This window comes from Bufo bufo, chromosome 5 (assembly GCF_905171765.1).
Source record: "Bufo bufo chromosome 5, aBufBuf1.1, whole genome shotgun sequence".
Lineage (NCBI taxonomy): Eukaryota > Metazoa > Chordata > Amphibia > Anura > Bufonidae > Bufo > Bufo bufo.
Genome location: NC_053393.1, coordinates 172,014,915 through 172,039,795, shown reverse-complemented (window position 1 = coordinate 172,039,795; position 24,881 = coordinate 172,014,915). Strand labels below are relative to the sequence as shown.

The 24,881-nt window shown below is 45.0% G+C and overlaps 1 protein-coding gene across 1 annotated transcript in view; it reads right to left on the bottom strand.

Annotated features, from left to right (window-relative positions):
• PTPRM (protein tyrosine phosphatase receptor type M) overlaps positions 1-22,886 on the bottom strand; it is an 855,321-nt gene extending 832,435 nt beyond the window's left edge. The window contains 1 exon segment of the mRNA XM_040434446.1: positions 22,527-22,886. Within this exon segment, the coding sequence (XP_040290380.1) occupies positions 22,527-22,602 (76 nt within the window). The 5' untranslated portion in view covers positions 22,603-22,886.
• Between the last annotated feature and the right edge of the window lie 1,995 nt (positions 22,887-24,881).

Genomic DNA, 24,881 nt, shown 5'->3' with positions numbered 1-24,881 from the left:
TGCGGCGTGCCTAGTCATTTCCTGTTGGGCGGCCGCACCGGACACAACGTTTCCCTAGGCTGCGCAGGCGCACAACAACGCCGAGACGCAGCAGGAAGAAGGCACCGGAGAGCGTGAAGAAGCCGGTGCCGGTTCGGAAGTGAAGATAAGATTTGTAAAAAAAAAAAAAAAAAAAAGGTCTTCATAATTGCTCACCTCATTTATGGTGAGTGAGTTCAGAGTACACTCAGAGTAGGGTCTGATGGGGGCTGGCTTTATAACTAGCTCTGCTATATTTCTGTAGCCTGCAACCTCTGACTGCCCAGTTGGGCTGAAACTACTACACCCAGCATGTTCTGGCAGTAATAGTAAATGGATATTGGTGCAATTCTGAGCTACTAGTCTATATAATATTATATAGTAGCTCAGAATTGCACCAATATCCATTTACTATTACTGCCAGAATATGCTGGGTGTAGTAGTTTCAGCCCAACTGGGCAGTCAGAGGTTGCAGGCTACAGAAATATAGCAGAGTTAGGCTACTTTCACACTGGTGTTTCTGGGTCCGCCTGTGAGATCCGTTTCAGGGCTCTCACAAGCGACCCAAAACGGATCAGTTCAGCCCCAATGCATTCTGAATGGATGCGGATCCGCTCAGAATGCATCAGTTTGCCTCCGTTCAGCCTCTATTCCGCTCTGGAGGCGGACACCAAAACGCTGCTTGCAGCCAAACGGATCTGTTCTGAACGGATACAAGCATTTGCATTATAGGTGCAGATCCGTCTGTGCAGATTTGTTTTGGTGTCCGCCTGGCGATGCGGAGCCAAACGGATCCGTCCTGACTTACAATGTAAGTCAATGAGGACGGATCCGTTTTCACTGACACAATATGGTGCAATTGAAAACGGATCCGCCTCCCATTGACTTTCAGTGTAAGTCAAAATGGATCCGTTTGCATTATCTTTTTTTTTTTGTTCATGGTAATGCAAACAGATGCCTTCTGAACGGATACAAGCATTTGCATTATCGGTGCGGATCCGTCTGTGCAGATACCAGACGGATCCGCACCTAACGCAGGTGTGAAAGTAGCCTAAGGCTGCATTCACACGTCTGTGGTGTGTTGCGGACCCGAATCCGCAACACACCAGCCCGGCGCCCCCATAGAAATGCCTATTCTTGTCCGCAAGCTGCGGACAAGAATAGGACATGCTCTATCTTCTTGTGGAGCTGCGGACCCAAAATCAGGGCCGCACTCCGCAATTGCGGCTGCAGACAGCACACTGTGTGCTGTCCGCATCCATTCCGTCCCCATAGAGAATGAATGGGTCCGCACCTATTCCGCAAAATTGCGGAAAGGATGCGGACCCATTTTGCGGACGTGTAAATGGAGCCTAACTCTGCTGCTGGTGGAGGGAGGTTGGGGGGGGGGGCGGCGACGGGAAGGGGGCCCCATGGTTCAGTTTTACACCGGGGCCCCATGGATTGTGTGCTCCAGAGACATTACATATTATGTGACATTACATATTATGTGGGGGTGAGGGGCTGGGAAAGTGTGAAATGCCACTGATGAGAGGGAAGAGGGGGACACTGGGAGACATGACTTCTTGCCCTGTATAAAGTATAGGTGAGATAGTTGGTGGGAAAGGTCTGTGAGAGGCTGGAACAACAGGGACACAAGATGTGCAGGGGCAGCAGCTTCAGGACTCTCTTCCCACTTCCCTCCCACAGTAACTTACCCCAGTGCTGCTGTGTGGAGTAGTGGGACCAGTGAGAGAAGAGAACTTTATACTGGAGGGAGGCACAGTGACTCAGAGAGAGCAGCGTCTCCATCTCCTGCTGCTGCCTCGGCTGTCGGCTCCTCTGGCTCCGCCCCCTCCTCACACAGGATGGAATCTCACACTGCAGAGAGGAGGGGGGGAGCTGTCTGCTCATGTCGGGTCGGTGAAGTTTACTTTGGAGAAAGGGACAAGCGCTGCAAAGTATTGTGCTGTCCCTTTCACCAAAGTAAAATGATATGTGTGCCAGTGCTGCAGTCCAGCCCCTGATAACAGCCAGGCGCCTGAAACTGAAAGTATAGTAACTCCCCTGCCCCTGCTGGTGGCTCTGGCTGCAGTATAAGCAGACAGGCAAGGGGCCCACCGGGCATTTCACCGGCTTCCCGGTGAGCCAGTCCGAGCCTGCATGTGCATTAAGAAGAGGCACCGCACAATGGCCAAAACTCGAAAAACATGTAGCAGACATGGTGAATGAGCATCGCTTAACCGGTTATGTAGTGACATGAAATAAAATACGTTTGTTTGCACTTCAGTGGCCAAATCTATCCCAGATCACAGCAACAGACTTAAGGCCACTGTATCCTGGTGTACTAGATTCTTGGAAAGGCATAATATGGTACTGAGGCAAAAGACGAAAATTGCACAACAATTACCTGCAGATCTTGATGCCAAAGTAAATAGCGTTGGAGGGGTAGTCTTATACGGCGAGTATACCCCAAACCCTATATTTGAACTGGAAAGGTTGGGGGTCGTCTTATACGCCGGAAAATACTGTATTTATTCAATTTATTTTTTTAGAGGCCAGCAGACCAAGAAATACAATTCGGGAGTTGTTTAGCATACTGGACATTTTGAGATAGAGCAATAACAATTATGTTTCATTTATTTTTTTATGTTTAAGTTGATGAATGAGAGGGAGTTTTTCTTTTTAGTCCCTCTAGGGGGCTTGCAGCTGCCATTGCTTGTACTTTTTTCAGCAACACTTCAGTATTGCTGTGAATAGTGATTTTACCAGCATTCTTTTGGACCTTCAGCTGCCATGACAACTGATTGGCAGCCTTCAAGCTTGACAAGAAGGAAGTACAGAGGACAGATGAAGCACGTTCCCTCGGTTTATCCGCTTAGATGTTGTGGTCACTATTGATAATTTTGATCATGATTGCAGCTGGCACCCGCCGTGTATGGAGCTGCCCCATACACTCACATACCTGTAAAGTACAGTTAAATCTAGATGCGCAAAGATGCTAAAGGGTGGCGTATGAACAACATTTATGGCCATGTTGAGACATAGGGTAGATTTGGTTCTTCTTATTAGATATGTTACATATTAGTTTTTTTCGCACAGTTTTGGTGAAATGTGGTACACTTCAAGTTATATCCATTGTAATAAAAGTGAGTCTAGTGAGTGTCTAAAGCAGGGATGGGCAAACTTGGCCCTCCAGCTGTTTTAAAACTACAAATCCCATCATGTCCTGCTGTAGGCCGATAGCTGTAGGCAGACTGGGAATGATGGGATTTGTCATTTTACAACAGCTGGAGGGCCGAGTTTGCCCATCCCTGGTCTAAAGCATTCAATATGTGCCATTCTGGACAACTCCTACATTTGTGCGCCCCCTACCATGCCATTGATAAATCTACGCCAATGTTACAATACAAATAGGAAGCTTTTCAAAATTCGGAGAATATTTTCTATTTCTCCACCTGCTGCTTTTGATCTACTACAGCACACTCAAAAACTGAAGAGGGGAGACCTCTAGATTTAATCAAAGTATCGGTCAGTGATGGCGAACCTTTTACAGACCGAGTGCCCAAACTGCAACCCAAAACCCACTTATTTATCCCAAAGTGTCAGCAACCTGAATACTACAGTCCAATCTAGTACTGTATATCTTCCATGTACTTTACCATTTAGCTATAACAGCCTGCCTGCATTCACTGCGCTGCCTGTGCTGTTCATAGTGCGCCCTGCGCTGATGATGGCAGGAAAGCGCTAAGGCATATTGATACACCATAGACTTTTTCCAGGGGGTGGGCGCCCACAGAGAGGGCTCCGAGTGCCGCCTCTGGCACCCCGTGCCATAGGTTGGCCACCACTGGTATAGGTCTTCATATGAGCCTGGCAGATTCCTATTTAGACTCTGCTTCACAAGTGATACATGAGTATATTGCTCTGACAACGAACTGAAGACATCTCTAGAAAACAACAAAGCACCAGGCTTACTGAAAGAGACAAAGTGACCTTTAGGTTCTGCATATTTTACAGCGCTCCATAAAAGGTACAATATTCTCCTTATCTCCTTCCACGGTAGAATCAATAGACAAGGAGCATTAGAAACCAAAAGTAATAAGATGGGAATTGAGTAAGATGAAATATTTCATAATGAAAGCCAGCAGAAATCACTGTGCTCTCCCATTTACATATATTCAATAAAAGAACTCCCGGGCCCTCACTTGTTAGCTATTTGTTTCATCCAGGCCATATACAGAAAACCCACAGAAACAAATAATATGAAAGTGTGTGCCATAAAAAGTACAGGCAGCACTACAAACTACGTCACGGGAAGAAAGAGAAAGCTGCGTGACCCTTCGCTGACTAAAATTCAGAGAATTTCTTACAAAGTCCCATATACCAGAGAGGTCCTCCCGAAGGAATACGATACACTTATAAATAGTGATGTCTACATCAGTAACATCTTCTCCAGTTTTGAGATGGTGTATTTCTTGCCAGGATGGATTTAAAATTAGCCCCATCTGTCATCCTGTAATATGAGAAGTCTGAAAATACACAAGTCTTACTTGCACACTGGATTTGCACCAACAGTTTGTTTTCGGATTTTATAGCATTATAAGATGTGAGGGAAGATGGCAGCAGGTGAGTATCTCACAGCCTTCTGAACAAGCACCGAGCCAAAGAGCTCCACATCCACACGCCAACGGTTCTCGTACGGAGTACGTATATTACTGTAGTTACCAGCCATGTTAACCCCTGAGCTGCCATTCCCTTTCTGCAATTATACAGCTGATCATCTGAGCTGTATGGACTGGACACCCAAAATACTCAAAGTGGTCCTTGAGAAAACACGGAGCATCCTTGTCTAGAAACTTATCAAACCTGTCGAAATAAAGTTGTATTTTGTAATTTATGCTTAATAAATACCATTTTATTGTATCTGCTGTCTGTGCCACTTCACCCAGAAACGGTGGGTGGCAGCACAAGCTGATGGTAGCCGATTGGTCAAATTTCACATATTGTTTTATGGACATGTTCAGAATAAGCGCCGGGAAAGGTCCTGACGCATACGGATCCGTAGGGTCCAATGCACCCACCATACAGTATACCAAAAGAACACTTGGAATCAGGGGTGTAAGCTATAGTGGAAGCGGCTGCTATGGGGCCCTGTGGCGAAACCAAACTCGCCATTGGGTTTCGGAGGGGCTTGGCTACCAGCCTCTTGCCTCAGGATTATGGCCCATACTAACTTTAAAGGAGAAGACAGACCGGCCGCACAGCTTAAATCTGTCTTTGGAATTGAATTTTATGTTATGTGAGGGTACCCAGATAGCAAATTTTATTGTATTCGTGTAGTCTGAGTGCCATTCACCTAATAATATGCACTCAGACTTGAGCTATCTGGGGATATGTTAAATGTCTGTGTTTACTGTAAGGGTTGTGACATTGCATGTTTAAATGGTGATTTCTGTCCTGTTGTCCCCACATGTGTATTGACGATTTCCCTTTGTCCTGAGAGATAATTGAATTACTCCTCGGGTGTCTCCAGGGCAGAGAGGAGGAAAACATGATGCATTGTGGGGATGTCTATTGTCTGTGTATCCTGAATTGCTGCATATCTGTCCTGTGTCACAGTCTTCCTTCTGGTCCCCTAGGGGCGTGTCCACCAGATGGGGACCTGCATAAATACGGGCGGGTAGCCCTCAATAAAGAGTTCCTGTTTTACCCTTTATCATGTTGAGGCTGGTGTTTGGGTAACTGATCGACACTGGGGATTGCTATACGCTGAAGATTTGCTATACTCTCTGGCTATACTATTAGCTCTTGTAAGAGCTGTTCCTGCTCTCTGGATTTAGGAGAGGTTCACCCACTGGAGCCTGGAGCCTTGTCGTAGGTCCAGGGTGGGTAGGAGACGGTGAGGCCTCAACCAAGCTTCGGCGGTTTGTGGGGTCTGCAGCGCTTACGGTGTCAAGTGGAGTTCTTGGAGACCTCGGGAAGCACTAGGAGCACCTATCAACGGAGGTACCCGGTCGGGGTGCTAGGAGATCCGTTACAGGCCCCAACTCAGAAGGGGCCCGTCCGGAGCAGGACTCAAATATTAACAGTATTATACAATGACATTATATACAGTGACATTAGAATATAGTACATACGTGTAGGAAACAGACGGAGCTGCTGCCTGGCCCGGTCTGAGAGAGCCATCTTGACTAGGCGAAGGAGTGAGGGTTGCACAGGAGGAGAGGGTTGCTGGGGGACTGGGTGTCATTAAAAAATTTATGGCAACTGAGGGGTTAATTGCCGCAGTTCGGCGGATTGCTGTGCCCTGTTATTGAGGCCGGGTGCCAGGTATGTGATACCGCCGCCGGCATCCACTGCCTATACTTGAATTAATGTGTTTTGCATTCATTGGTGGCGCAGTGGCCACAGTCCCTCCCCTCCTCCTCCCTGCTATCTCCCCATTGGTGGCAGCGGCATCACAGTGCGGAGGGAGGCCCTTCCTTCTTCTCTACTGTGCTAGTGAAGAGAACATGGCGCACTCTGAGAGCGTATCGATCCGGGTCTAAAAGTATCGATTGGGTATCGATACTTCGATACCCGGTGCAACCCTAATGCCATTGCACATTTACAGGGGCATACCATATGTTGCAGCCGTCAGTCAGAGGAGTATGTTGGGAAATCAGGCATATACCTTGGACAGATAGCAAAAATGCTATTTTAACAAAGCTTTATTAATGGAAAAAGTCAGTAGGGAGTAATAATCGGCTAAACATTCACCTTTCCCAGCCCAGGACGTGCCCAAAACAGCTTGTAACCTGTGGTTGGCAAATCCCACTTGGGCCAATTTTTTATTTTTGAGAAAGAATTCATACATTTTACTCCGTCATGCCATTGATATAGAATAAGTGCCTACAAGAAAGGAGGACTAATGATTTAAAGGGACACTTAACTGGCGTTCTTGCTTAACCCTCTCGGTCAGGCTGTCAATACAGATACGTGACTCAGTTGGAACTTCCCACGTTATACTAATCAATGTAATGCTCTTCTGTCAGCATCTTTATCTAGGCCTAGCAAAAACACTATAGAGCTGTCATACTGGTATGCCAATTCTAAACGTACAATTATAATGGTTATTACCTTGCCGATCACATATTCCCCTTACAGCAACAGTAAACTGACAATGGATTACCAATCATATGTGTTGACTGCTCGAGAAGAATAGTATTTTGTCTTTCATTTTTAACACCACAAAACTGACAAAATTAGAAAAGCAGCCCAAAATTAGGATCTAAGTGTGGCTTTAAAGGCATTGTCTGGAACTAAATTGACTTTTTTTTTTGCTGACAATGCAGCCTGTACGTGGTTCCCCCATACAAAGAACCCCCCTTTATGTGGCCAGTAACTCTGCTGCTGCTGCTTTCTTCAAAAAATTCTGAAATGTTAAAGGGGCTTTCCAAGATTTTGATACTGATCATCAGTATCTGATCGGTGGGGGTCCGACATTCCTGTGAGCACCGCTGCCTTCTCGCAGCTTACCAAGCACAGCACCGTACATGGTATAGCAGCCCTGCTCGGTATCACACGTTCAGGTCATCAGTATCAAGATCTCAGAAAGCCCCTTTAACATATTCTTTATAAACTATTATTATGACCAATGAAAGAACAACTCAATCTTGGACAAAGCAATCTACAAGTATACAATATGGGAATAAGCTCATGTGCATACATCACACATTTCTTTCATGCATAATTCTCCAAACACGGTGTACATGGAAAAATATATTTTTCATTAAAAAAATAAAAAATATTTATACCCACCCCTTTGTCCAGAGTTCTCTGTGGCGTTGGGCCGACCCTCCTGCCTCTGCTTGTTTACAAACTGCAGTGAGGATAAGCCGATTTATGGTGTTTGACAGCTGCAGCCAGTCACTGTCCTCAGCGGTCCAACAGACAGTGATTGGCTGCAGCAGTGACGTTCCATATATCTGCACGTCACCGACACTATGACAAGCAAAGAACTTCACTATTGCAGTCAATCACTGCCCTCAGTGTTAGACCACAGAGGACAGATGGGAAATATCACAGTTGTGCTGTTCATACATCTAAACTCTGCTTTTCAAAGACAGAGTACTGTAAACTTGGATGCAACACTTCATCCTGAGATGATATCTGTATTTCTAAGTCTACTTTCACACTAGCGGCACGGACCTCCGGCAGGGTGAACAGCCTGTCGGATCCGTCCTGCCGCTAGAGAACGTGTGCCCCCGGACTGCCACTCTGTCCCCATTGACTATAATGGGGGCGGAGCTCCGGTGGAGGCACGGCAGCGCACGGCGAGAGGCTGCCGGAATAAAACTACGACATGTCCGACATTTATTCCGGCAGCCTTGAAGTAGACACCCATTGGTTAAAAAAAAACATGTCATGTGAACATACCCTTACAAACCTGCACACTGTTTGCAGTTTGTGAATGATCATTTTTTTCCCAAAAATTGAAAGTAGGAAAGTGTAAATGTATAAACAAAATATAATCAAAATACAATTTATTCCTCCATGCATTCTTTCTATATCTCCTAAGTGTTTTTCTCTCCACTGGAGCCTTCAGCTTCCCACAGACTGTTCTCGCTTGACAGCTCCAACTTCTACTTTTCAATAGCTGCGGTATGACTTTTATCACCGCACTAACTAATACATTTGTCTTATGACCGTTACAAGACAATCTCATTAATACTCTGTGAATGTGCACCACAATACATTCCAATGGACTATAATGGTACCACCACGCGGCGCGGTTGAGATGCAGTCGCGCTGCGGTTGACTGCCACACTCCATGCGGGCTGAAGGGGGCTCTAATTAAACTAATGAAGACCGCACTGTTTAGCCGGTCTGAATTGTTAATGGCTGTGCGGTATTGTTAGTATTCATTAGTTTAATTGGAGACGACTGCAGCGCGGCCGCACAACAACCGCAGCACGGCTGCGCCAAGTTGTCATGCTGTCACTGTTGTGCTTTACTTGCCATTGGGAGGGTCAGTCTTTAAAAACCTTGTGTAGCACCAATCAAAAGGTTTAAGTCAAGTAGGAGGACCAGTTTACATCAAAATACATAAAAAATAAATAAATACACGCACGTAATAAATATATAAATCAAAATAGATAACAGAGTAACAAAAAGCTTATTTTAAAGAACACGGCAGATTGATTCTAGCACTTTACTCTTTTCATTCCTTTCGAAAATCACCCAAGACTTTGAGCCTAGTGTATTATCTGATCACTGGCCTCAGCAGCGCGGCGCTTCCATCCTGCACTGAATTCAGTGGATTTGGAGATGCAGCTACACCTAGTGATCAGCGGCAGATCACAGCAGGCTGAGCTTTTCAACTAAGACTGCAACGTGTCTGTGCCTTGCAAGGTTCAGCGCTCTCGAATGGGGTTAAATACGCAAGTCGGCCCGTGCGGCTAAAAACAAGTCACAATAATGTATGCTTCAACAATACCCCGATGCGTCGCACTATTAACAAGGGCTGCCGTTTGACACAAAGACTTTCCCAAAAGTAATAAAAACCAGTGATCAATGATTTAGGGAAAACGTGGAAAATATTTTTCTACTATGTTCTGAGTTAATAAAGGAATTTGTTTTTATTTGGGTGTCGGATCTATCCACGTTTTTCCTGCATTGTATGGGGTTGCACCACCCCTGCATGGAGGTGAGCTGATCCAAATTTATTTTTCATCGTTATCCTACATGATTTGTCTATTGTCAAACTGTAAAAAAATAAAAATTATCAGTCACTTTTCTGTTTTTGGAAATACTTCAAGACTCCATATTTACTAAATGAGAGAAAAAAAATGTTTTTAAAACTTTCTAAAAGAATTCTGGGCAATATAAATGGCAGAAACTAAATACTGCAATAAGGCTACTTTCGCACTAGCGTTTTCCCTTTCCGTTATTGAGATCAGTCATAGGATCTCAATAGCGGAAGAAAACGCTTCCGTTTTGTCCCCATTTATTGTCATTGGGGAAAAAAAACTGAACTGAAGGGAACGGAATTCACCAAAATGTGTTCCGTTCCGTATGGTTGCGCTCCCATCGAGGACAGAGTAGCGGTGCGGAGCAAGACGGATCCGTCCTGACAGACAATGCAAGTCAATGGGGATGGATCCGTTTTCTCTGACACAATAGAAAACAGATCCGTCCACCATTGACTTTCAATGGTGTTCAAGACGGATCCGTCATGGCTATAGAAGACATAAGACAACCGGATCCGTTCATGACGGATGCAGGCGGTTGTATTGTTGTAACGGAAGCGTTTTTGCAGATCCAAAAATGCAGATGTGGAATTAGCCTTAGTCACTGTGGGGCCCTGCAAAGTAGTCTTGTAGCCAAATAATACGAGCCCCTCAGACGGTGACAGATGAGATTACCATCATTTCATATTTGTCCAGAACTGATACATTAGGTAACAGATTCAGAAGAGTTATCGCTTCTTCTAGGAATACAAATGTGTCTCCAGTTTGATAATAAAAGCTAAGAAGTATAAGAGGTGGTCTCGTCACAACATGGTAGGTGATATTAGCATCATAGAGGTGGGTCCCCTTACAAATGAGGTGTACGGGGCCTGTCTATCTACTACATGTATGGCTATCTGGAGCTGCCCCTGGTGATAAGAGCTAATTGCTGTGGGTTTCGGCGATTGGCTGATATTCTGAAAAGGGTCATCTTCCTGAGATTATCCCTTAGGGAATTAGGTCAAGATATTGCTGTGACAAGTGTGTTGGCGGAATGATCATCCAGATGAAAGTCATCTCTCCGGACCCCCTCCTGGCTCCCCCATACACATTTGTCTGACAGTCACTGATAGCTGTAGACGGGGGAGGTCTTAACTAGTTCAGAAAAAGCAGAGATATAAACGAATATAAATTTCACATTTTACTGAATGTTCTCCCTCAAAACTGTAGATCAATCTGCTCAGCTCCTCTGCTCTATAACCTGCTGCCTGCAGATTTCACTTCATCTTAGGGTACATTCACACCACCGTGTGCAATCCTTTCTGATTTGCGGTCGGCAAATAACGGAACCGTGTGTCTGCATTTTGCGGACAAATGACTTCCGCATGTCTTCCGTTTTTTTACGGTCCGCAAAAAACGGAAGAAAAAAAAAAAAAAAAAAGAGAGAGAGAGAAAAAAAAAAAAGAATTCCGTATGTCATCCGCAATTTGCGGATCCATTGACTTGAATGGTGCTGCGGACCGATCTGTACGGACAATAGTAGGACATGCTTCATATTTTTGCGGAATAGAAATGCGGACACACGGATGCGGACAACATACTGAATGTTGTCCACACATTTTATTCACCCTCAGAAATGAATGGGTCCGCTTCTATTCCGCAAAATGCGGAAAAAATAATACGGTTGTGTGAATGTACCCTTATAAGTCATAGGGCCCAGGCTGAGCTGCAGGGTAAAGCATGTGGAAAGGATGGAAAAGCCACTAATCTGCGGAATGGGACTGAGCAACAATGAATTGCAATACCAAGGACAATCAGTACAAAATCTACGGCTCTGGGCCTAGTAAACAATGAGGGGATGTGCCCTTTACCCCTTCAATCAATTTATCAGTGGAGGTACCAGGAGTGAGACCCCCACTAATTTAATATTCATGGACTATACTAAGGACAGGCCACCAACATTAAAGTCCCGGAAAACCCCTCTAAGCAGCTAAACTTAAACAGCCACTGATTGCAACTGCCCCCTGGTGGAACACAGCTAAAATGCAGCCAACACTGAAGGAGATGAATAGGAGGTAAACAAACGTGATTTATAGATAATAATCATTTTTTATAATGTTTTTATAAATGTAATAAGGTGATGAACTTCCCATTTCCCTCTAGAGTACTTGGAATTAAAGTGTTCCACAGCTCTGTACAGGCCACAGTCAGTATTTGGAGATTGAATAGTCTTGGTCCTTGACATCAGGGACCACATTTTGATATTGTTTTATACAATATTTAATCGGTAGTTTAGGAGGCCTTTCAGTTGCATGAAAAGATAGACAAGACAAATCCTTTCATCTGTTAAAACATTAATGAAAGAGTAAAGCAAATTACTTATTCTAAGTCAAGCTAACATGGACTGACACTTTTGTACATTTCATTTCCCAGCAAAAACATCAGGAAACATAAATGTGGTCCTACCAACTATATGTACAACAAGGGAAAGAGGAGAGAGTATTTACAAGAAGAAAAACTGCTACAAGAGGACATCGTTTTAAATTAGAGGGGCAAAGGTTTAAAAGTAATATAAGGAAGTATTACTTTACTGAGAGAGTAGTGGATGCATGGAATAGCCTTCCTGCAGAAGTGGTAGCTGCAAATACAGTGAAGGGGTTTAAGCATGCATGGGATAGGCAGAAGGCCATCCTTCATATAAGATAGGGCCGGGGGCTATCCATAGTATTCAGTATATTGGGCAGACTAGACGGGCCAAATGGTTCTATATGTTTCTATGTAATAATCAAGGTACGTCCTGTAAAGGGTGCAATTTAAAGGGGTTGTCCAGGATCCCCCCTCCAATGGGGACAGGTCCCTATGGGGAGCAGATAAGTATAGATCTCTTCACTACTGGGGAGCAGAGGAATTTAGATTACAAAATTATGGATAAACCCTTTAAGGGTTTTTTGAGCCTGTAGACGTTTGTGGCCTATCTGCAGCTCAACTCCCAGGCAATAAATTGACTGAGACAATCTTAAAGGGATTCTGTCACCAGATTTAACCCTATTAAGCATCTGTCTACCAGCCCTGTGCTCTGGTGAAATCTCACGCCGTTCAGCATTCGCGCCTGCAGGGCTGGCAGACAGATGCGAGCGCTGCCCGGCCCTGTCAATCAGGACTTGGAGGGAGGAGACAAAGGTGGGAGAACGGAGCCTCTAGGAGCAGGAACAACGCCCCCCCCCCCCCCCCCTCCTAGAGGCTAATTAGCATATTATAAAAGTTAGATTTCTGGCGTAACGGGGGCATAGATAAAAGTAGGAATAGGCTAGTTAGGTTTAGCTGACATTAGCACATCGCTAGTTTAATAGGGTTAAATCTGGTGACAGAAACCCTTTAAGGGTCTATTCACACGTCCGTTTTGGTGTTCCGCATCCGTTACGATTAAAAACGGAACGTTATGCGGATCCATTCATTTTCAATGGAATCCTCAAATATTCGGACAGCACTCATGGTGCTCTCCGATTCCGTTCCGTTCCATGGGTTCCGTTATTCGGATCCTGAAAAAAAATATACCCTGTCCTACTGTTTGTCCGATTTTGCGTTCCGTCATCCCATTCTAGTCAATAGATCCGTCAAAAATGCGGAAGACATGCTAAAAGCATCCTCATGTCATCCAGATTTTCGGATCCGCAAAAAACAGGAACGTTTATCTGGAAAGGTAAAAATACTGACGTGTGAATGCACCCAAAAGGTCCCCATTTTTTTCCCATATCACTATATAAGCATCATCACAATTAAAGGGGTTGTCTGGTTTCCTGATACTGATGACCTATCTTCAGCATTGGTCCTCAATATTAGATGGGTGGGGGTCTGACTCCTGCACACTGCCTACATTGTAGCAGCAGATTCTTCTCCAATTCACTTGAATAGGAGAGAACTCTAATTACAATGCACGGTCATTGAATACTGAAGAGGATGCAGCGCTCACACAAGTGACGTGGCCCCGCCAAACAACTGATTATTGGGGGTGGAACCCCCACCAATTTGATACGGATATCAGACATATGCTAAGAATAGGTCATCAATATCATGAAACCGGACATCTGAACTGGTAAAGATGAAGAAGCGGACACCTGCTTGACAACGACAGGATTAACTATTGTTATGCTAGGCTTAATAGGATTCTAAATGTAAAACTACTACTAAAATACAAAATGACTTCAAACCCGTATCTCTAATCTGCAATTACAATGGATCCTTGCCCTGCCGGTATAAAATGCACCATGACTACATACAAGGCCTCACGTACACGACCGTATCCATTTTGCGGCCCGCTAAATACAGATACTGGCCTGTGCGTCCCCCAGATTTCTACTAGAACGGGCTATTCTTGTCTGCAAACCGGACAAGAACAGGATATGTTCTATATTTTGCAGAACGGTTTTTATGGACCCATAGAAATGAATGGGTCCACACGCAATCCGCTGAAAATGTGGATCGGACGCAGACCCAAACTACAGTCGTGTGCATGAGGCCTAAAGAAGGTGATGAAGAAAACGTACTTGCTTTGGAAACACATTTGTAAGGCTACTTTCACACTAGCGTTTTAGTTTTCCAGTATTGAGTTCCGTCATAGGGGCTCAATACCGGGAAAAAAACGCTTCAGTTTTGTCCCTATTCAATGTCAATGGGGACAAAACTGAACTGAACAGAACAGAATGCTCCAAAATGAATTCCGCTCCGTTTAGTTGCGCTCCCAGACCGGAGAGCAAACCGCAACATGTTGTAGTTTGCTTTCCGTCCTGGGATGCGGAGCATGACCCACAATGCAAGTCAATGGGGACGGATCCGTTTTCTTTGACACAATCTTCCACAATAGAAAACGGATCCGTCCCCTATTAACTTTCAGTGGAGTTCATGACGGATCCATCTTTGCTATGTTAAAGATAATACAAGCGGATCCTTCATAACGGATGCAGGTGGTTGTATTATCAGTAACGGAAGCGTTTTTTCTGAACCCTGCCGGATCCAGTAAAAACGCTAGAGTGACAGTAGCCTAACTTGTGAGTTTTATTTTGACAGTATCTCATCACCAATATTCTTGCCAGTAACAGGATGGCGCTGGGGCTGCCGACTACAAGTACACTGTTATCACAGCCCTACTACATTACAGTACCTTCCCTGCAGGATATGTGAGCTGGTAACGACTAAAGATCAGCTGAACTTTACTTACATGGAATGAATGTAAAATATGCTTTAGGGTTGCACTGGGTATCGCATTATCGATACCCAATCAATACTTTTGTATCGGTATCGATTCGATACCGGGATTTGCCCTTTACCCTGCTCTCAGCGCGCTCCATGTTCTCCTCAGCAGCACAGCGGAGAAGGAGTCTCTCCCTCCCCCCTGTGCCGCCGCGGCCACCAATGATGATAAATAACGTTTGATACAGATACAGGAGGCGGGTGACAGCGGCAGAATCACATAGCCGGCACCCGACCTCTATGACAGTGCGCTGCGATACGCGGCAGTTAACCCCTGAGGCGCGGCACCCGACCCGCTGATCGCAGCTCCCTGTCATAGAGGTCGGGTGCCGGCTATGTGAATCTGCCGCTGCCACCCGCCTCCTGTATCTGTTTAAAACGTTAATTTTCTTTATTGGTGGCGCAATGCGCCTACCCCCCCCCCCCCCCCCCCTCAGTATTAAAGTCACTGGTGGCACAGTGCACCCCCCAGTATTATAATCATTGGTGGCAGTGGACACAGGGTCCCCTCCCCCCCCCCTCCTCATTGGTGGCAGTTGTAGTTGTGATCAGAGCCCTAGCAGTGTAATACTGGGCTTCAGATCAGTTACCATGGCAGCCAACCCTGGCTGCCATGGTAATCTCCCTGTATCTGTGTGTACTATGAACAAGGCAGCAGGGAGAGTGTGAAGTCCTATTCACCCTAATAGAGCTCTATCAGGGTGAATGGGACAAGGGATGAAAAGATCCCAGGTTCTAGCCCCTAAGGGGGCTAATAGTTATTAAATAAAAAGTAAAAAAAAAAAAAAAAAATGCCAAAATATTAAGTATAAATAAAATAACCCCCTTTTCCCAATTTTACATGTAAAATATATAAACAATAAATAAATAAACATATTACATATCACCACGTCCAAAAAGTCCAAACTATTAAAATATAACCGGATGTTCCATAAGATGCGGAATGCACGCGGCTTTTTTGCCGAGTATCGCAATACTTTTTTATGGCATCGAAATCGAATCTAAATTTTGGTATTGCGACAGCCCTATTGTGCTTTATACTTTGCTTTCTTCCGCAGGAAATCTAATACAATGGTCCGCCGGTTCTTTGTCCTATTCCTTGACCTTAAATGTAAAGCCGACAACTACTTCCACAACACTGCTGCTTGAACGTACAAAGTTTTTCAAACTCGTTTCAGGCTGAAGGAAGACTGAAGCTTTTAAATACTGTCTGTCAAAAATCCAAGCGTTGCTGAAAACCGCTGAAAGTCAAGTGACTGTTGCTTTTGCTTTCATGTTTCTACTTGACAGATTTCATGAGAAGTTTTTTAAAGTTTTGCTCTTTAAAATATAATTACTCTAATGGAAAAAAAAACTCTAGCTACAAACTGTATCCACTTTGTGATCTGCAAAATACGGATACCAGCCATGCGCACTTTTCTCATCTTCTTCACTATTCTCGTCTGCATAGGACATGTTCTGTAATGAGAAGAACGGCCACATGCATGTGGACAGCTCATGGATGACAAAACATTTTTTGGGGACCGATAGAAATGAATGGGTTGACATTAAATCCATAAAAAATGCAGATCGGACGCGTAACAAAACTATGATCGTGTGCATGAGGCCTTAGCCTGTATGTGCAAACAACACAACGTTATAATTTCTGAAAAAAGTCCCATAAATGGGAGCGGGACGGCCTCTACATCAATGGGAATAACCTCAGGGCCTGCCCAAAGCTGCTGATATACTGCAGGAGACGCCATCAACATCTAAGTATAGGAAACCCCCTTTAATGTGCTCTGGATGAACAGAGGCTTATTATTTATGTATAAACCATTACTTATAAGGGTATGTTCACACTGAGTAACAGCCATGAAGAAAACATATGGAACCTTACTTTAAAGTGACATTGTACTCTCGGTAAACTTTTGATATGTCATAGGGACATATACAAAGTTTAAATGGGTGGGGGTCTGAGCGCTGTGACCCCCACTGATCTCTAGAACGAGGGGAGAGAAGATGGACTAAATAGAAAGTCTATGGTCCCGTCTCTCTCCTGTCTTGTGCGCTAAGCGAGCACTTCTCTCCCCTCGTTCTAGAGATGGGTGGGGGGGTCACAGCGCCCAGACCCCCACCCATCTAAACTTTTGATGACATATAAGTTTACAGTGCCACTTTAAGTTGTATGCAGAGTCCCTGCAAGGGACTCCTTATACTAATATGTCCTTTGTCCAGAAGAACTAGGAAGTGCAGACACTGTCGGGGAACCTGGTAATCGTCAGACCGGGAGCGGCGGGGAAGCGGAGAAGTATTACTTTTTTATAGCATTCTAAGTCTTTTTTTGAACAATTTCATGTTGTTCACAATTACAACATTATGGCCGTGTTATCTATAGTTCATCCTGACCAGAAAACAATGACAAAGTGACTCTGTGCTCTTACTTCTCCTAGCGGCAGGGATTTGGGATATTTCCCGCTAGGTTCTCTTTAGAATTTTCACAATCTGGCTTACTTCAGCTTATAAAGAATGTCTGATGGAGCTTTCCCTCTCGATGCAATGGAAAATTGGAACGCAGCACACAGTATCTCTGCCATGTATTCACAGACAGACTATTATGAAAGAGGGAAACTTTGGAGATTCACAAAATGTAGTCCAGGGGCTCACAGACTACTACAAAGCACAGCAATGCACTGCAGGCGGGGGAAAGACGTGCGGATGAAAGGAAGGGAAGACGGACGGCGGGCTGACGTGTCTCATGTTATAGCACAATGAGCTCAGAACTAGATGACGGACTGAGATCCAGTGAGCCGTACCGTCACATACAATGCTGTCATCCTCTTCAAAACAGGTGCAAAGGAAAACTGGCTTAATTGCCCGTAGCAACCAATCAGATTCCAGCTTTCATTTTACAGAGCTCCTGTGCAAAATGAAAGGATCGATCTGATTGGTTGCTATGGGCAACTACGTCATGTTTTCCTTTGCACCAGTTTTGATAAATCCCCCCCAAAATGTCATAATTGTGGCATAATTGATGGACAATAGGTATAACTGTCTGAACCATCTTTTATCAATACCAAGGAGTACCAAGTTCAATGACTTTACTTTCACATCTGCATCACCTATTCCAGCAGCAGGCTGTTCTGGCAGAGAACCGCCACTGGAATTCTCCGGATCTGGCACTGCCGGATGTAATCAGAATGACCCCCGGCCCCATTAAATATAATGGGGTCCGGCAAAAATGCCAAGGATCAGCTGGACACAAAGCGCTGTACACTGCTGATTCCTGGCGTTCTCTGCCGCAACCGGCTGCCAGATCACAATGCCATAGATCTGAAAGTAGTGATTTATGGCTCATTTTATGGCACTTTAATTGCATTTGCATCAAAGTTGCTCCGGCTCCTTTATCCCATGGAACATCAGATAGCCGCCGCGAGCCGGTCTGAAACAAATGCGGTCACCAGGAGCAGGCAGTTACGAGAACAGCCCCCGGGGGCCTTTATCGGGCTGTTCTCGGAACTGCCTGCTCCCGGGGACCGCATTTGTTTCAGACCGGCTCGCAGCGCAGGCACAGGTAAGGACTTACCTGTGCATCGCCGGACTTGTGATTTAAGATGGCAGCCCGCATGTGTTCGCGGGCGAACACGGCAAACTGGCCATCACAGATCGTCAGTGCTCTGTCACTAAATTAGGAAATTGCTACTCATGCAGTTGCTTAATATCATTTGTAAATCAGTTTCCACTTTATTCTGGTCTAAGCTGTGACCAGATGACATATTTGAGAACTACAGAAAAAGGTACAGTAACTACTTGGGGAGGTAAACACTGATCCATGACACAAACTGATCTGAGACGCCCGGCGAGCAGCAGGCTGTGTCCCGAGCTACATCAATGGCGGGCTGCTGTATAATATCAGGATACGACTCAAACACCGGAAATTGTTGGTTATTTGTAAATTCTAAGGGAAAAGTCTCCACGGTAGGTGAACAATAAGGATAACAATAGCCACAGTTTCCTCCACTCCTTGGGAAGAAAACAGCAGCTTACGGAAAAGCGGAATCGGGGGGGCGGGGGGGGGGGGTGCGACTTAATGAAGCCTACTCTTTTCACTAACTTGATGGAACCGCTATTAGCGTGGCATTTTTTAGAATCAGCATCTGTCATCACCTCCCCACCCCCACCCGATATACGACTGAAGCGTCTGCTGAGGTTTGGGGACGACGGGGCCCTGATTGGGAGCTCTCGTGGGCAGGGTCCTCACCCTCTCTCTACCAGTCTGTTATTGGTTTTATGTTTCTTTATATTATGTGTGTGTGTAAGAGTGGGTTTACATCACATGTTATATCTCCGTTTGATGTATACGTTAGAAAAACATTCTTGTATCCTGCACAGTCCGGGCATACATTATTATTATTTTTTTACAATAGAACTCTATGGTGAACAGATGGCACTGTATGGCGTCCGTCTGAGGCATCCGTTTAACATATACGTTTTTTGTATACATTGAACGGATGGAAAAAACATGATGTGAACCCACCCTAACCTCTAGATGTACAACACCATGGACTTATTATCAAGTAAATAGTAATAATAATATAAGGGGAACCTAAGAGGTACAAGAGGGTAGTGGGAGATAGGACAGAACTTTTACTCATCCATGTGCATTTTTATATTCCAGCCACACAAACTGCACAACTACATCTAAAAGTACAGTAAAAGTATAGCAATCACTCATTTCCCTTAAAGTAAAATATTTGATGATATAAATATGCTGTAACAGGCTCGTGTGACTGAGGACTACATATGCCCTAGGCTTGCGATATCAATGTGGGCTCCGCAGTCACAGGGCGACGCTGCGTAGGGTGCTCCCATATATACGCTCATATAGTAATCCCAGTCCTATGGGCCATATATATCTGTATAAGCACAGCGCACGCAACATAGGACATTTCAGCACTTGCCTCCTGGAACATGAAGAACAGCTTGTAGCATGCTTTCCCAGTCCTAGGGACCACATAGTGCTAGGGACATGATACCAGTAAGATGTTCCTATAATGACGCCAGCTCAGATCCTCATCTAATTATTACCGGCATCTTCTCACTAAAGGTTAAAAATGGCAATAATGGATTTTAGACTGCATTATAAAGGCTCTCTGGTAAATGAGAGCTGAAAGTGAAGAGATCGCAGTACTAGAAAAGCCATCAGTATAACAAACTGCCTTCACAAGGGGCCGTTACCTGATTATTAGCCTTAATATTTCAAGTAAATTGTGGCGAGGAGGAAAGGCCGTTTGGATCCGGCTCTAGTGCCCAATAGGTTAATTAGAAGTCGGCGCTATTACAATGTGATTGATTAAAAGGACATGGAGTCTCCCCAGCTACATCCCATGGATGATGGAGTCATAAAGCTGCACCAGGAGAAGGACAGGCCGAGCAGCCATTCAGCAGCACAAGGCGGCTCACAAAACTTTGCAGAGGTTGTGATGATGTGACACTGGCAGTATTCATACTGGTGCCACCTGGTTCTTCCCGCTCGCCCACAAAGCCCATACGGCATTGTTCTTGGGGGCATTGGTGTCTACAGCAGGACATGACAAGTCCAAGAGGAAATTACCCTGTTTACTTTCATGGAGGGGGAGCAGGAAAGCAGCTGGGGAGATAAGAGAGCGGAGGAAATGGGGTGGAGAGTAAGGAGACTGAAAAGTGGATGAAAAGGGAAATTAGGAGAACAAGCTGCGAGAGCAGATAACGATCCAGCCGGTGGTCCCCGGCACTGGAGAAATCACTGCTTGTATAGATATAGATATATATAGTGCTGTACGAAGGAGATCCTATGTAACTAAGAGCAAGTTATAGCAGCATCCCGTGTCATGATGGGCATTGTGGTCCCCGGCACTGGAGACATCCCTGTATGTATATATGGTGCTGTACAAAGTCTATAGAGATCCCATATAACTAAGAGCAAGTTATAGCAGCATCCCGTGGCATGATGGGCATTGTAGTCCCCGGCACTGGAGAAATCACTGCTTTATATATATATATATATAGTGCTGTACAAAGCACAAAGGAGATCCTATGTAACTAAGAGCAAGTTATAGCAGCATCCCATGTCATGATGGGCATTGTAGTCCCCGACACTGGAGAAATCACTGCTTATATATTATATATAGAAAGTGCTGTACAAAGTCCATAGAGATCCCATATAACTAAGAGCAAGTTATAGCAGCATCCCGTGTCATGATGGGCATTGTAGTCCCCGGCACTGGAGAAATCACTGCTTATATATTATATATAGAAAGTGCTGTACAAAGTCCATAGAGATCCCATATAACTAAGAGCAAGTTATAGCAGCATCCCGTGGCATGATGGGCATTGTAGTCCCCGGCACTGGAGAAATCACTGCTTTATATATATATATATATAGTGCTGTACAAAGCACAAAGGAGATCCTATGTAACTAAGAGCAAGTTATAGCAGCATCCCATGTCATGATGGGCATTGTAGTCCCCGACACTGGAGAAATCACTGCTTATATATTATATATAGAAAGTGCTGTACAAAGTCCATAGAGAGCCCATATAACTAAGAGCAAGTTATAGCAGCATCCCGTGTCATGATGGGCATTGTAGTCCCCGGCACTGGAGAAATCACTGCTTATATATTATATATAGAAAGTGCTGTACAAAGTCCATAGAGATCCCATATAACTAAGAGCAAGTTATAGCAGCATCCCGTGGCATGATGGGCATTGTAGTCCCCGGCACTGGAGAAATCACTGCTTTATATATATATATATATAGTGCTGTACAAAGCACAAAGGAGATCCTATGTAACTAAGAGCAAGTTATAGCAGCATCCCATGTCATGATGGGCATTGTAGTCCCCGACACTGGAGAAATCACTGCTTATATATTATATATAGAAAGTGCTGTACAAAGTCCATAGAGATCCCATAAAACTAAGAGCAAGTTATAGCAGCATCCCGTGTCATGATGGGTGTTATGGTCCCCGGCACTGGAGAAATCACTGATTATATATTATATATAGAAAGTGCTGTACAAAGTCTATAGAGACCCCATATAACTAAGAGCAAGTTATAGCAGCATCCCGTGTCATGATGGGCGTTGTAGTCCCTGACACTAGAGACATCACTGCTTATATAATATATATAGAAAGTGCTGTACAAAGTCCATAGAGATCCTATATAACTAAGTGCGAGGTATAGCAGCATCCCGTGTCATGATGGGCATTGTAGTCCCCAGCACTGGAGAAATCACTGTATAGATATAGATATATATAGTGCTGTACAAAGTCCATAGAGATCCTATATAACTAAGTGCGAGGTATAGCAGCATCTCGTGTCATGATGGGCATTGTAGTCCCCAGCACTGGAGAAATCACTGCTTATATATATATATATGGTGCTGTACAATGTCCATAGAGATCCCATGTAACTAAGTGCGAGGTATAGCAGCATCCCGTGTCATGATGGGTATTGTAGTCCCCGGCACTGGAGACATCCCTGTATGTATATCTGGTGCTGTACAAGTCCATAGAGATCCCATATAACTAAGACAAGTCTTCACTTACCGGAGTACGGTCCCAGCGCCACAGCGGGCAGAAGTCCAGCCAAAGTCAGCAGGCAACTTGTAAACACTTTCCCCATGGCGGCTCCAGGGCTCCACCGCCCAGCGCGACGGATACTCCTCAATCACAACCGGCGAAGAGCCGTGACAGGGAAAGTCTCCCGGTGCCGATAGTCCTGTGGTGGGAGCGCGACTGGCCCCGTGCACACAGCAGTGTGAGTGGCGCCGTAGTAAAGTGCGCCCTGCCGCAGCCCGTCTCCCAGCGCCGCCTCTCACTCTGTGCTCTGGTTCTGGAACTCTGGCGGTGACGTCACAGCTCTCTCCCTGACTCTGATGCTCCCGCACACACTGTGGCTATAGCGGACCGCGTCCGCTTCTGAGGTGTTCCCACTGCTGTAGTGACTGCTGCAGGAGAGGTGTATATGTGCCCAGGCTGCCACCCTATGCCAATACTTTAAAACCACCTCCCTCATGTAGCGACAGCTCTGACCTGCCCAGCCATGGACTCCACAGGACCTCCCTATGACAGATCTCAATACCGGAAAACTAAAATGCTAGTGTGAAAGTAGCCTTACTATGGTCCCTTGTGTCTTCTGGCTGGTATGGGGCCAGTGAACCTGGGGGACTGGGTCAGGTTGGCGTCACCCCTCAGTCTTATGGGCTTTGTACTGTAGATCAGCACAATTTTCCTCTTTCTACAGTCCCAACAAGCTTAAAGGGGTTTTCCAGTACTTTTACCGATAGTATCTGATCGGTGGGCTCCAACACCCGGGACCCCCTGCCTATCAGCTGTTTGTGAAGGCAGCAGCAGTTGACGGGAGTAGATCCCAGGTGTCGGACCCCCACCAGATACTGATAAACCAGGGGTGGGATTCAAATTTTTAACAACAGGTTCAATGGCGGACACGCGGCGTCACAACAGATGTTTACATATACATACACCATATATATGTAACACACATGCACATAAATACACCATATACACACACATACCATCCAAAAGCCTAAGGAGCTAAACTATGTAATGGAAGCGCTCATCTCCAGCTGCCACCGCCAGATCAGGATTCAGCCGGTAACACGGTTCTCCAATCCGGCTGTAAGCTGAAAGGGAATCTGTCACCTGCTTTTAGCATTTTAAGCTTTCACCATTGCCATGTTCAATAAAGTACCTTATTTCCTGCAGTGGTCTTCTTACTTTATTTCGTTTTGTCATTTTTATTTAATAAAAAGCTCTTTTTCTGATATGCTAATGAAGCTCCAAGGTTCCCAGAGGGGCGTTTTTTTTCCTCTCCGGAGCCCAGTGACGCCCCCCTGCAGTGCCCAGCCCGCCTTAATTTGAAGCCCAAGAACGCCTCCTGATCCTGAAATAACCTCCCACAGCCCCGGAAAACGGTTCCGCCCCCTCGCTACGTCATCTACCTTCAAGAAATGCACCGTTCTTCTTCCTGTCGGCCGCCAGAAATCTCGCGCAGGCGCAGTACCGCCTGCGGCCTGCGTGATCATCAAGCTCCTGAGGCAACAGCGCTCAGATTACGTCACTGGGCATGCGACGAGCCCAGTGAGACTTTTGAGGCTGTTGCCTCAGGAGCTTGATGATCACGCAGGCCCCTAAGCACATAAAGATCTTGCCCCCAATTAAAGTAACATTCTGATCATTTATGAGCAAGTTGGTCATAGAGACGCATGTACGTAGCCTTAATTCAATGGAATGTCCAAAGGGAACAAAGGCTGAGATGTGGGATGTATAGCCTTGTTTTTTGGCTACAGAGCTCTAAAACTCGGCATAGACTAACCTCCCTCTAGTATTCACTGCAGGCAGCCAGAGTTTAACTGCGTAAAGGGGACGAATGGGAAGTAATTTGTACCGTTACACAGCATGAGGACGAAGGTGTGTAGTATTGTGTACTGTATGATAACAAACACAAGCAAAAAGTAATAATCACAAGTAATAATAAATAAGTAATAAAGTAAAGTAATAATAAAGAAGAACAGTAAAACAAATAAATAATAAAAATGAAACATTAACCAGTTCAGCGCTGGACCATTTATACTGCCCCCCCCCCCACACACACACACACCCACACACCAAACCCATTTTAGTTTTTTTAGTACATGTGTCTTTGAAAGCCATAACTTTTTTTCCTGTTTGGTTATTTAAAGGGAATCTGTCACCATCAACCTCTCTACTGCATAGACACATCACAAACCGTTCTATTTCCTTTGCTGATCTGAGGCTCTGTTCCCGAGTTATGATACTTTTTTTCAATATGTAAATTAGGTCTTTGGTGCAATGAGGGTGTGACCATTGCCAGTGGCCACCCCTTCCCACACTTCTTAGATTGACAGGGACAGGCAGAGG